The following is a 12644-nucleotide window of genomic DNA, read 5'->3' as shown; positions in this document are numbered from 1 at the left end:
GGCCATGTGCATGAGGCCAAAGCCTGTGGATTCACCAGGAAGGAGAAGTACAAATCCTTCCTTTATATTTCCAATTCCTTTTGAATCCACTTCTGGCAGATTTGCCTCAAAAACTATAGCCGTCCCCTAACACAGTGATCCTCAACGCCAGTCCTCAGGGCCCACCTACCGGTCAGGATTTAAGAATATCCCACAGAATGAATACCTGTGGCAAGTCCTGATGCAGGAACACTAATTATATCATCTGCTCAATACTAAGGAAATCCTGAAAACAGGACCGTCAGGTAGGCCCTGAGGAACCCTGCCCTAACAGGTCAGTTTTGCTGTGTAGGTAACACCGTAAAAACTAAATCCATAAAACTTTCCCAATTCCACCCCATTTGGATTTTTTTTTTAGCTTCCCACTACATTGTATGCAATATAAAATGGTGCCATTAGAAAGTATAACGTGTTTAGCCAAAAAAAACAAGCCCTCCTAAGGGTATGTGAGCAAAAAATAAAAATGTAATGGCGCCAGGAGGGCTGGGAGTGAAAAACGCAAAAAAAGCTGATAAAATATTATGCTAAAAAATTATACCAACAACAGTATTTACCTGCTAAATGCTCTTTTGTACCCTACCTATCTCCAGCCACATACTTCCTGGCATCACCACTGTGCCCAGTGACTGCCTGCTGCACTCATGTGCCCACATGGCACTTTATTACTCCTGTCAGAACCTGGTGCTAATAAATCCACCAGCATTCATGGCCTCTAGCTAAATTTTAGCTCACGTCGTCCTGTTTTTCTGTGGTTCCGTCCATGGAAAGGACATACGGGGGGACGTGTACTATAAGTGTCAGTACTTCTGGTGTGTCGGTACTATGTACTCTTCCCACACAAGCGCTACGTCACTGTTCTGCGGGGGTGAATGTACTGCTGTATGAGCGCCCGCTAGTGGTGAAGATCGCGCAGCACATGCCAAGCCGGAGCTGGCAGGACTAGGGTGGGTCTTTCACTATGGTAACTCCAGAGGATGCTGGGCGCTGAGTGGGCTGGAAAGGGGACGCTGACAGGTAACATGGAGGAACCCGAGAGCCCGAGAGGAAGCCGCCTGCCGTGGGAGTGCTTCTCGGCATGGCTGGACGGTGTGTGCGTTGTTACGTTCGACCTGGAGCTGGGCCAGGCCATGGAGGTAATGTGGTGTATTAGGAGCGGGGTTATCAGTGTGGAGGCCTGCTCTAGAGAGGATGGAGGAGGACAGCGGTGACATCAGGGGCCTGCTCTAGAGAGGATGGAGGAGGACAGCGGTGACATCAGGGGCCTGCTCTAGAGAGGATGGAGGAGGACAGAGGTGACATCAGGGGCCTGCTCTAGAGAGGATGGAGGAGGACAGCGGTGACATCAGGGGCCTGCTCTAGAGAGGATGGAGGAGGACAGCGGTGACATCAGGAGCCTGCTCTAGAGAGGATGGAGGAGGACAGCGGTGACATCAGGGGCCAGCTCTAGAGAGGATGGAGGAGGACAGCGGTGACATCAGGGGCCTGCTCTAGAGAGGATGGAGGAGGACAGCGGTGACATCAGGAGCCTGCTCTAGAGAGGATGGAGGAGGACAGCGGTGACATCAGGGGCCTGCTCTAGAGAGGATGGAGGAGGACAGCGGTGACATCAGGGGCCAGCTCTAGAGAGGATGGAGGAGGACAGCGGTGACATCAGGGGCCAGCTCTAGAGAGGATGGAGGAGGACAGCGGTGACATCAGGGGCCTGCTCTAGAGAGGATGGAGGAGGACAGCGGTGACATCAGGGGCCTGCTCTAGAGAGGATGGAGGAGGACAGCGGTGACATCAGGGGCCTGCTCTAGAGAGGATGGAGGAGGACAGCGGTGACATCAGGGGCCTGCTCTAGAGAGGATGGAGGAGGACAGCGGTGACATCAGGAGCCTGCTCTAGAGAGGATGGAGGAGGACAGCGGTGACATCAGGGGCCTGCTCTAGAGAGGATGGAGGAGGACAGCGGTGACATCAGGGGCCAGCTCTAGAGAGGATGGAGGAGGACAGCGGTGACATCAGGGGCCAGCTCTAGAGAGGATGGAGGAGGACAGCGGTGACATCAGGGGCCTGCTCTAGAGAGGATGGAGGAGGACAGCGGTGACATCAGGGGCCTGCTCTAGAGAGGATGGAGGAGGACAGCGGTGACATCAGGGGCCTGCTCTAGAGAGGATGGAGGAGGACAGCGGTGACATCAGGGGCCTGCTCTAGAGAGGATGGAGGAGGACAGCGGTGACATCAGGGGCCTGCTCTAGAGAGGATGGAGGAGGACAGCGGTGACTTCAGGGGCCTGCTCTAGAGAGGATGGAGGAGGACAGCGGTGACATCAGGGGCCTGCTCTAGAGAGGATGGAGGAGGACAGCGGTGACATCAGGGGCCTGCTCTAGAGAGGATGGAGGAGGACAGCGGTGACATCAGGGGCCTGCTCTAGAGAGGATGGAGGAGGACAGCGGTGACATCAGGGCCCTGCTCTAGAGAGGATGGAGGAGGACAGCGGTGACATCATGGGCCTGCTCTAGAGAGGATGGAGGAGGACAGCGGTGACATCAGGGGCCAGCTCTAGAGAGGATGGAGGAGGACAGCGGTGACATCAGGGGCCAGCTCTAGAGAGGATGGAGGAGGACAGCGGTGACATCAGAGGCCTGCTCTAGAGAGGATGGAGGAGGACAGCGGTGACATCAGGGGCCTGCTCTAGAGAGGATGGAGGAGGACAGCGGTGACATCAGGGGCCTGCTCTAGAGAGGATGGAGGAGGACAGCGGTGACATCAGGGGCCTGCTCTAGAGAGGATGGAGGAGGACAGCGGTGACATCAGGGGCCTGCTCTAGAGAGGATGGAGGAGGACAGCGGTGACATCAGGGGCCTGCTCTAGAGAGGATGGAGGAGGACAGCGGTGACATCAGGGGCCTGCTCTAGAGAGGATGGAGGAGGACAGCGGTGACATCAGGGGCCTGCTCTAGAGAGGATGGAGGAGGACAGCGGTGACATCAGGGGCCTGCTCTAGAGAGGATGGTAGAGGACAGCGGTGACATCAGGGGCCTGCTCTAGAGAGGATGGAGGAGGACAGCGGTGACATCAGGGGCCTGCTCTAGAGAGGATGGAGGAGGACAGCGGTGACATCAGGGGCCAGCTCTAGAGAGGATGGAGGAGGACAGCGGTGACATCAGGGGCCAGCTCTAGAGAGGATGGAGGAGGACAGCGGTGACATCAGGGGCCAGCTCTAGAGAGGATGGAGGAGGACAGCGGTGACATCAGGGGCCTGCTCTAGAGAGGATGGAGGAGGACAGCGGTGACATCAGGGGCCTGCTCTAGAGAGGATGGAGGAGGACAGCGGTGACATCAGGGCCCTGCTCTAGAGAGGATGGAGGAGGACAGCGGTGACATCAGGGCCCTGCTCTAGAGAGGATGGAGGAGGACAGCGGTGACATCAGGGACCTGCTCTAGAGAGGATGGAGGAGGACAGCGGTGACATCAGGGGCCTGCTCTAGAGAGGATGGAGGAGGACAGCGGTGACATCATGGGCCTGCTCTAGAGAGGATGGAGGAGGACAGCGGTGACATCAGGGGCCTGCTCTAGAGAGGATGGAGGAGGACAGCGTTGACATCAGGGGCCTGCTCTAGAGAGGATGGAGGAGGACAGCGGGGACATCAGGGGCCTGCTCTAGAGAGGATGGAGGAGGACAGCGGTGACATCAGGGGCCTGCTCTAGAGAGGATGGAGGAGGACAGCGGTGACATCAGGGGCCTGCTCTAGAGAGGATGGAGGAGGACAGCGGTGACATCAGGGCCCTGCTCTAGAGAGGATGGAGGAGGACAGCGGTGACATCATGGGCCTGCTCTAGAGAGGATGGAGGAGGACAGCGGTGACATCAGGGGCCAGCTCTAGAGAGGATGGAGGAGGACAGCGGTGACATCAGGGGCCAGCTCTAGAGAGGATGGAGGAGGACAGCGGTGACATCAGAGGCCTGCTCTAGAGAGGATGGAGGAGGACAGCGGTGACATCAGGGGCCTGCTCTAGAGAGGATGGAGGAGGACAGCGGTGACATCAGGGGCCTGCTCTAGAGAGGATGGAGGAGGACAGCGGTGACATCAGGGGCCTGCTCTAGAGAGGATGGAGGAGGACAGCGGTGACATCAGGGGCCTGCTCTAGAGAGGATGGAGGAGGACAGCGGTGACATCAGGGGCCTGCTCTAGAGAGGATGGAGGAGGACAGCGGTGACATCAGGGGCCTGCTCTAGAGAGGATGGAGGAGGACAGCGGTGACATCAGGGGCCTGCTCTAGAGAGGATGGAGGAGGACAGCGGTGACATCAGGGGCCTGCTCTAGAGAGGATGGTAGAGGACAGCGGTGACATCAGGGGCCTGCTCTAGAGAGGATGGAGGAGGACAGCGGTGACATCAGGGGCCTGCTCTAGAGAGGATGGAGGAGGACAGCGGTGACATCAGGGGCCAGCTCTAGAGAGGATGGAGGAGGACAGCGGTGACATCAGGGGCCAGCTCTAGAGAGGATGGAGGAGGACAGCGGTGACATCAGGGGCCAGCTCTAGAGAGGATGGAGGAGGACAGCGGTGACATCAGGGGCCTGCTCTAGAGAGGATGGAGGAGGACAGCGGTGACATCAGGGGCCTGCTCTAGAGAGGATGGTGGAGGACAGCGGTGACATCAGGGGCCTGCTCTAGAGAGGATGGTGGAGGACAGCGGTGACATCAGGGGCCTGCTCTAGAGAGGATGGAGGAGGACAGCGGTGACATCAGGGGCCTGCTCTAGAGAGGATGGAGGAGGACAGCGGTGACATCAGGGGCCTGCTCTAGAGAGGATGGAGGAGGACAGCGGTGACTTCAGGGGCCTGCTCTAGAGAGGATGGAGGAGGACAGCGGTGACATCAGGGGCCTGCTCTAGAGAGGATGGAGGAGGACAGCGGTGACATCAGGGGCCTGCTCTAGAGAGGTTGGAGGAGGACAGCGGTGACATCAGGGGCCTGCTCTAGAGAGGATGGAGGAGGACAGCGGTGACATCAGGGGCCTGCTCTAGAGAGGATGGAGGAGGACAGCGGTGACATCAGGGGCCTGCTCTAGAGAGGATGGAGGAGGACAGCGGTGACTTCAGGGGCCTGCTCTAGAGAGGATGGAGGAGGACAGCGGTGACATCAGGGGCCTGCTCTAGAGAGGATGGAGGAGGACAGCGGTGACATCAGGGGCCTGCTCTAGAGAGGATGGAGGAGGACAGCGGTGACATCAGGGGCCTGCTCTAGAGAGGATGGAGGAGGACAGCGGTGACATCAGGGCCCTGCTCTAGAGAGGATGGAGGAGGACAGCGGTGACATCAGGGCCCTGCTCTAGAGAGGATGGAGGAGGACAGCGGTGACATCAGGGACCTGCTCTAGAGAGGATGGAGGAGGACAGCGGTGACATCAGGGGCCTGCTCTAGAGAGGATGGAGGAGGACAGCGGTGACATCATGGGCCTGCTCTAGAGAGGATGGAGGAGGACAGCGGTGACATCAGGGGCCTGCTCTAGAGAGGATGGAGGAGGACAGCGTTGACATCAGGGGCCTGCTCTAGAGAGGATGGAGGAGGACAGCGGGGACATCAGGGGCCTGCTCTAGAGAGGATGGAGGAGGACAGCGGTGACATCAGGGGCCTGCTCTAGAGAGGATGGAGGAGGACAGCGGTTACATCAGGGGCCTGCTCTAGAGAGGATGGAGGAGGACAGCGGTGACTTCAGGGGCTTGCTCTAGAGAGGATGGAGGAGGACAGCGGTGACATCATGGGCCTGCTCTAGAGAGGATGGAGGAGGACAGCGGTGACATTAGGGGCCTGCTCTAGAGAGGATGGAGGAGGACAGCGGTGACATCAGGGGCCTGCCCTAGAGAGGATGGAGGAGGACAGCGGTGACATCAGGGGCCTGCTCTAGAGAGGATGGAGGAGGACAGCGGTGACATCAGGGGCCTGCTCTAGAGAGGGTGGAGGAGGACAGCGGTGACATCAGGGGCCTGCTCTAGAGAGGGTGGAGGAGGACAGCGGTGACATCAGGGGCCTGCTCTAGAGAGGATGGAGGAGGACAGCGGTTACATCAGGGGCCTGCTCAGACTATGCCACCTCTGGACAAGTCCTGCTAATCCCATTATTTTTCTCTTTTTTTCCAGCTGGTGTACCCCCACAACATCCAGATAACAGAAAAAGAGGTAATCTGTGCAGAATAATACAGGCTCATCCATACACTGCTAGGGTTGGTGACATTATACCGCCAGCCTGTCCCTGGTTTAGCTATGTAGTGATGCCCCTGCCATAACCAGCCATTGTTGGCATTATGTAGCAGAATGAATATCTATTACCTAAGATGAGCTCAGGGGCACGGACATTGTGCAGGTGAAGCCGGGGGCACTACACATCACTGCACATGCGCAATGGAGCCTACCAGTCTGGGCTTCAGCTGTGGCGGCCGCTGCCAATCTCCTCTTGGCAAATGTTTATAAAGGTTTCCTATAAACCTAAAATCCGCCTCTTATTAAAGAGAAACTGTCACCTCTCCTGACATGTCTGTTTTAGCAAACTACTTCCCCATCTAATAACATCTATTCTTATCTCTCTATGTTGTGCCATTCCTCTGTTACTCCTGCTAGAAGTTATGAATGAATTGCTTGTTACCAGTTGCGGGTGTGTCCCTGCACTGTCAGCACTGATTGGATAGTGTCAGACTGTGCAGGGACACACCTACAACTGGTAACGCCCATCTGCACTTCTAGCTACCCTCTACCATCTAACTTCTAGAAGGAATAATAAAGGAATACCACGTCATAGAGTCATAAGAATAGATGTTCCAGAATTGTTATTACATGGAGAATGCAAGTAGTTACTACAACAGACATGTCAGGAGCAGTGACATATTCTCTTTAAAGTGCACTGTCCCAAGTATGCATGAAAATATTAGCAGTCTACAATACACAGGCTCTGTCCGTGTGCACGCCGTTTGTGGATGCAGACCCATTGACTTAAATGGGTCCGTGATCCGCAAGGGACGGTCCTCACTACAAAAAAATAGGACATCTTCGCACCACTCCGTATCTTGCGGATTGCAGACCCATTCAAGTGAATGGTTCCGCATCCGTGATATGGGATTTACACAGCCGGTCCTCACTGTTTGCGGTCCACAATACGGGCACGGACGGCCTACGGTCGTGTGAATGAGCCCTGAAATGACTGATAACAGGGAACAGACTTTGGGATATTGTGACCCCCTATTGCAATTTATACAAAATATCTAAAGGCTCTGTGATTCAGGTCACAAAACGTTTTAATAATCCTCATCGCTTTGAAGAAGCCTACATCAGAGGTGTGTATTGTTTTGTCACAGACACTGAGCACAGTGATTGTGAATACACACTGCCGCTGCTGAAGAACCTCTTCTTTTCTTTTTTTTTTTCTTTTTTTTTGGTGGGGGGGGGGGGGTGAGCACTTCATGTCAGTTCATCAGTAGTATTTTGCGGTCTGTTTTTCACGGATCGTTTTTTGTTTCCGTTCCTTTTTTCCGTATGGCATATACAGTATACAGTAATTACATAGAAAAAATTGAGCTGGGCATAAAATTTTCAATAGATAGTTCCGCAAAAATGAAACGGATACGGAAGACATACAGAGTACATTCTGTATGTGTTCCGTTTTTTTTGCGGACCCATTGACTTGAATGGAGCCACGGAACGTGATTTGCGGCCAATAATAGGACATGTTCTATCTTTCAATGGAACGGAAATACGGAAACGGAATGCATACGGAGTACATTCCGTTTTTTTTGCAGAACCATTGAAATGAATGGTTCCATATACGGACCGTATACGGAATGCAAAAAATGGCCCGCAAACTGGAAAAAAAAACGGTCGTGTGAAAGAGGCCTGACTGTGTGAAAGAGGCCTTAGGCCTCTTGTACACAAACATTTTTTTTTTTTCCATTTCCATTCTGTTTTTTTGAGTTCCGTATACGGAACCATTCATTTCAATGGGTCCGAAAAAAATGGAAGGTACTCCGTATGCCGTCCGTTTCCGTATTTCCGTTTTTCCGTTCTGTCCAAAGATAGAACATGTCCTATTATTGTTCGCATAATGGACAAGGATAGTACTGTTCTATCAGGGGCCAGCTGTTCCGTTCCGCAAAAAACAGAATGCACACGGACGTCATCCGTATTTTTTGCACATCTGTTTTGTGCGTACCGCAAAATACTGAAAAAGCCATGCAGTCATGTGCAAGAGGCCTTAGCGTGTTCTTATTTTGTAATCAGTTTTATAGCTGTGTCTTGTGGTATAGAAGCTGCAATGTTCTTATTAGAATTAATGTTACTAATAGGATTACTATATTCAATGTAATAACGTACATTTAGTGTATACAGATGTACTCATGGCTTCTTAGGTTTGTTTACTATCTTTCACTTAAAGGGAACCTGTCATCAACTTTATGCTGTCCATTCTAACGGCAGTATAAAGTACAGACAGGTGAGCTGATTTCAGCGGTCTGTCAATTAAAAGTTAAAAGTAAGTGGTTGCCGAGAACCAACATCACAAACATCGCAGACTGGGCCTGGAAAAGAGTCATGGCCACCGAAGAGTCCTGGTTATTCATGAATTCCTGCTCTCCCGCCCACCTGCTGATGACTGACAGGCTTCTACCTAGTTGTCTCCCTTTCTATCTAGGAGAGAACTGACGATCATCAGCAGATGGGTGAGATTAGGAATAGCCAGGACTCTTCTCAGGTATATTTGACTATTTTCAAGGCCTGAGCTGTAATGATTAGGATGCTGGTTCTCGGCAACCACTTACTTTTAGCTCATGAGTGACACACCGCTGAAATCAGCATTTCTGTCACTATTTTATTCTGCCCTCAGTGAGATCAGCATAAAGTTGATGACAGGTTCCCTTTAAAAGGGGGTTCCAGTAATTTGAAGTTATCCCTGCCCGCAGGTGGGGGTTCTACTGCTGGGACCACCACCGATCACGAGAATGGACACAGCAGGAGGTCGAGCGTGCACACTACTGGTCTATTCATCTATATGAGACTGCCAGGGGTAGCGAAGCACAGGCTTAGCTATTTTCAGCAAATTCTATAGAGATTATTTCAGCGGCAGTGTGCATGATTGACCTGCCACTCCATTCATTTTGGGGGACCCTGTGGGATATGACGCTCCCGTTATTGTGATTGGTGGTGGTCCCAGAGGTAGGACCCCTACCAATCTAATAGTTACCCCCTATCGTATAGACAGGGTATAACTTCAGATTACCGGCATACCCCTTTAACACCTCTGCCTTTTCTTGTGTGTTTCAGAAAACCAGCATCTGCTACCTGTCCTTCCCAGACTCCTATTCAGGTAGGCAAGCAGGCCTCTTCTTAGGCTGGGTTCACACTTGAGCGTTTTACAGCGCGTTCAAACGCGCTGTAAAACGCTCAACACATGAAAACCAATGCTTCCCTATGGCCCTGGTTCTCACTTGAGCGTTTTACAGCGCTGAAAAACGCGCTGTAAAACGCCCTACGCTCAAACAAGTACTTGAGCTTCTTTGGGGCGTTTTACAGCGCGTTTGTGGCCATAGGACATTGCAGTCAATCACACAAACGCGCGTCAAACGCGCGTTTACTATTGCAAAAAACGCGCATAAAAAACGCGCTTCGAAAACGCGCGTCAAAAACGCGCGTTGAACGCGCATATCAAAGACGCTCAGGTCTGAACCCAGCCTTAGAGAAACAACCGAATAAGGCACTGTTCACATCTGTGTTCACATTTCCATTACAGATTAGGTTTAAATGGCAGACACATTAGTGCAGCATTTTGTCCAGACCCCATTATGGTTAGTGGGACCCGTTAGGCACCATTGGTGTCTGTCATATGACGGATTCGGCATGGTTGTCATTTTCATTATTTTGCTCCCATGACGAAGAATAACGGAAATGATTACTGGAGATGTTAACAGAACCTAACATTATCACAAAAGAACCCGGAATACTATATAGTAATAAAGTGTGTTATTTTAACTTCAGACTAGGATAGAATAACTGCTTTTGTTCTGCATTGTCTGCTGTTATTATGATATAGAACAGGTTCTGGTCCTGGATATGGTTGGCAGGGTTATTTAATTAATTAATGCAATTTTGTTACCATTGTTTTAATTATATATTTATTTAGGTTTTTATGCGTATGGCTGCATTCACATCTGCACTGTATTTTCCATTTTTGTGTTAGTGGGTCTGTGTTAGAATATACTGTCGGATCTGAGTTTCACGATGTAACTCAAATCCGATGGTATATTCTAACATAGAGGCGTTCCCATGGTGATGGGGACGCTTCAAGTTAAAATATACCATCGGATTGGAGAAAACTCCGATCCTATGGTATATTAACTCCTGACTTTACATTGAAAGTCAATGGGGGACGGATCCGTTTGCAATTGCACCATATTGTGTCAACGTCAAACGGATCTGTCCACATTGACTTGCATTGTAAGTCAGGACGGCTCTGTTTGGCTCCGCACGGCCAGGCGGACACCAAAACAACTTTTTTTTTATGTCCGTAGATCTTCCAAAAATCAAGGAAGACCCACGGACGAAAAAACGGTCACGGATCACGGAAAAACAGAACCCGTTTTTGCGGACCACAAAAAAAAAACGGTCGTGTGCATGAGGCCTTAATCGTAGCATGGAAGAAAGACACTCCCACCCATCTTTTAGCCCACCACATTGATTGTTAGAGCTGAGTTAATAGAAAAACCGCATTGCTGCAACATATAGTAAAAAAAGAGGCAACAGATATACGTCAAAGAGCAATAAAGAATATGGCCTAACTAATGGAACATGAGTTATCTTCTGTATACGCCTCTGTATACACATTTAGGTCTTATGCACAGGAATGTAAATGTTATATGGACAGCAAACTGCAGATCCGCAAAACATGGATACCAGTCGTGTGCGCCACACACTTTCCCACGTCACATTTCTGCACATCCTGCACTATTATAGAAATGCCTATTCTTGTCCAAAATATAGACAAGAATAGGACATATTCTATATTTTTGCGGTGACATAGAAAGGACATACGGATGTGAATAGCACATGGTGTGCTGTCCACATCTTTTGCGGCCCCATACAAATAAATGGGTCTGCATCTGATCCACAAAAAATGCAGATCGGATGTGAATCTAGAGATGATTTTTACCGCTAAACTACAGTTCAGCAGATAGCTGAAAAGATGCTGATTCTGAATATGTACCATATTTTTCGCTCTATAAGACGCTCCTGAGGATAAGATAGACCCCCAGTCTTCATCAGACTTCAGATCAGACCCCATATCAGACCTCAGATCAGATTCTCATATCAAACCTCAGATCAGACCCTCACATCATACCTAAGATCACACCCCACATCAGACCAGATCAGAACCCTACATCAGATGAGACCCCCATATCAGAGTAGACTCCCATGTAAGACCTCAGATCAGACATCCACGTCAGACCTCAGCTCAGACCCCCAAATCAGATCCCCATGTCAGACCTCAGATCAGAACCCCATCAGAGATAAAATAAATAAATGAACTTATCTCTCCTGCTCCACCGCCACTCTTCAGATCTGGCGGTCTCTCCTTTACTCACCACTCCCTGGTCTTCTCCGGGCCCACACTGCACTGTGACCTGACAGCGTACATTGTCCGGTCATAGTGCACGCACTACTTCTGGATGCTGTACACATTCAGGACATTGCAGCATGGGCCCAGAGGAAGACCAGGGAGTGGTGAGTACAGCTCTACAGTCACCGCTCCCCGCTCCTGTTGGATACTAGTGAGCACTTTCATAAAGAAGAGAAGACTCCTAAGTTTGCAGATGTAATGAAGAGGACTCCTATATCAGTGCTTCATGCACAGCCTGTCCACGGGTTCACAGCTGAGGGATGCAAGTGAGGGGAAGGCTAAAAATTACCGATTCAGAATTAGAGTCTTTTAAGCTACATGTATTTACTGATTATTGTAATTTATGGGGGTTTTTGGAGGTGACTAAAGTAATATATTGCACTTACATTTTATGATATCCCTCCGGCAGGTTGTCTGGGTGACACACAGTTCACATTTCGTATGCGCCGCTCAGCAAGACATAGAAATTCCCTATATGATGATGAGAAATATAATCGGGAAGCTCCTGTTACTCTGCAGGTGAGGTCAGTTATTGAATGTACCCAGCCAGGAACATTATTTCGACTTCTTGTGAGTATACATTCCAATAGCAAGGTTTGGTGGCTCACTCACTGATTACTAATAGAATAGGTGCACTGCCGCACAGCACTCCCTGTTGCTGATAAAGTAAGCGATTTGAAACAAGGTTGGGCGTCACTCAGTATCGGGCATCAAATAGACAAAGGCAGAAATGAATGTCTGAAAATATTATTTATCTCATATTGCAACATATTATATAAGAATACACATAAAATACATAAAATACTCTAAAAGCACATGTAGCCTCCTGGGAATCGCATATGCTGGACCGCTAAAATAAATTGCTAAAATAAATTGCCAAAGTCCATATTGCGTCAGTGTCCTTAAAGTTCATATACCAATCATAAGGTGGAGCAAAGAAAGATTAATTATATAGTTCACAGGGTAC

At 50.6% G+C, this 12644-nt stretch overlaps 1 protein-coding gene across 3 annotated transcripts in view; it reads left to right on the top strand.

Annotated features, from left to right (window-relative positions):
* Positions 1-12644, top strand: part of DENND6B (DENN domain containing 6B) — a 126939-nt gene that overhangs the window by 54448 nt on the left and 59847 nt on the right. For 2 of the 3 annotated variants that reach the window (XM_040413545.1, XM_040413544.1), the window contains exons 1-4: positions 970-1172; positions 6163-6201; positions 9328-9370; positions 12087-12196. In XM_040413545.1, the coding sequence (XP_040269479.1) occupies positions 1014-1172; positions 6163-6201; positions 9328-9370; positions 12087-12196 (351 nt within the window). In that variant the 5' untranslated portion in view covers positions 970-1013. Of the gene's footprint in view, positions 1-969; positions 1173-6162; positions 6202-9327; positions 9371-12086; positions 12197-12644 lie in introns of those variants that run through there. The other variant, XM_040413546.1, reaches the window with a different exon arrangement.

This window comes from Bufo bufo, chromosome 1 (assembly GCF_905171765.1).
Source record: "Bufo bufo chromosome 1, aBufBuf1.1, whole genome shotgun sequence".
Classification (NCBI taxonomy): Eukaryota; Metazoa; Chordata; class Amphibia; order Anura; family Bufonidae; genus Bufo; species Bufo bufo.
This window is presented reverse-complemented; position numbering and strand designations above follow the sequence as displayed.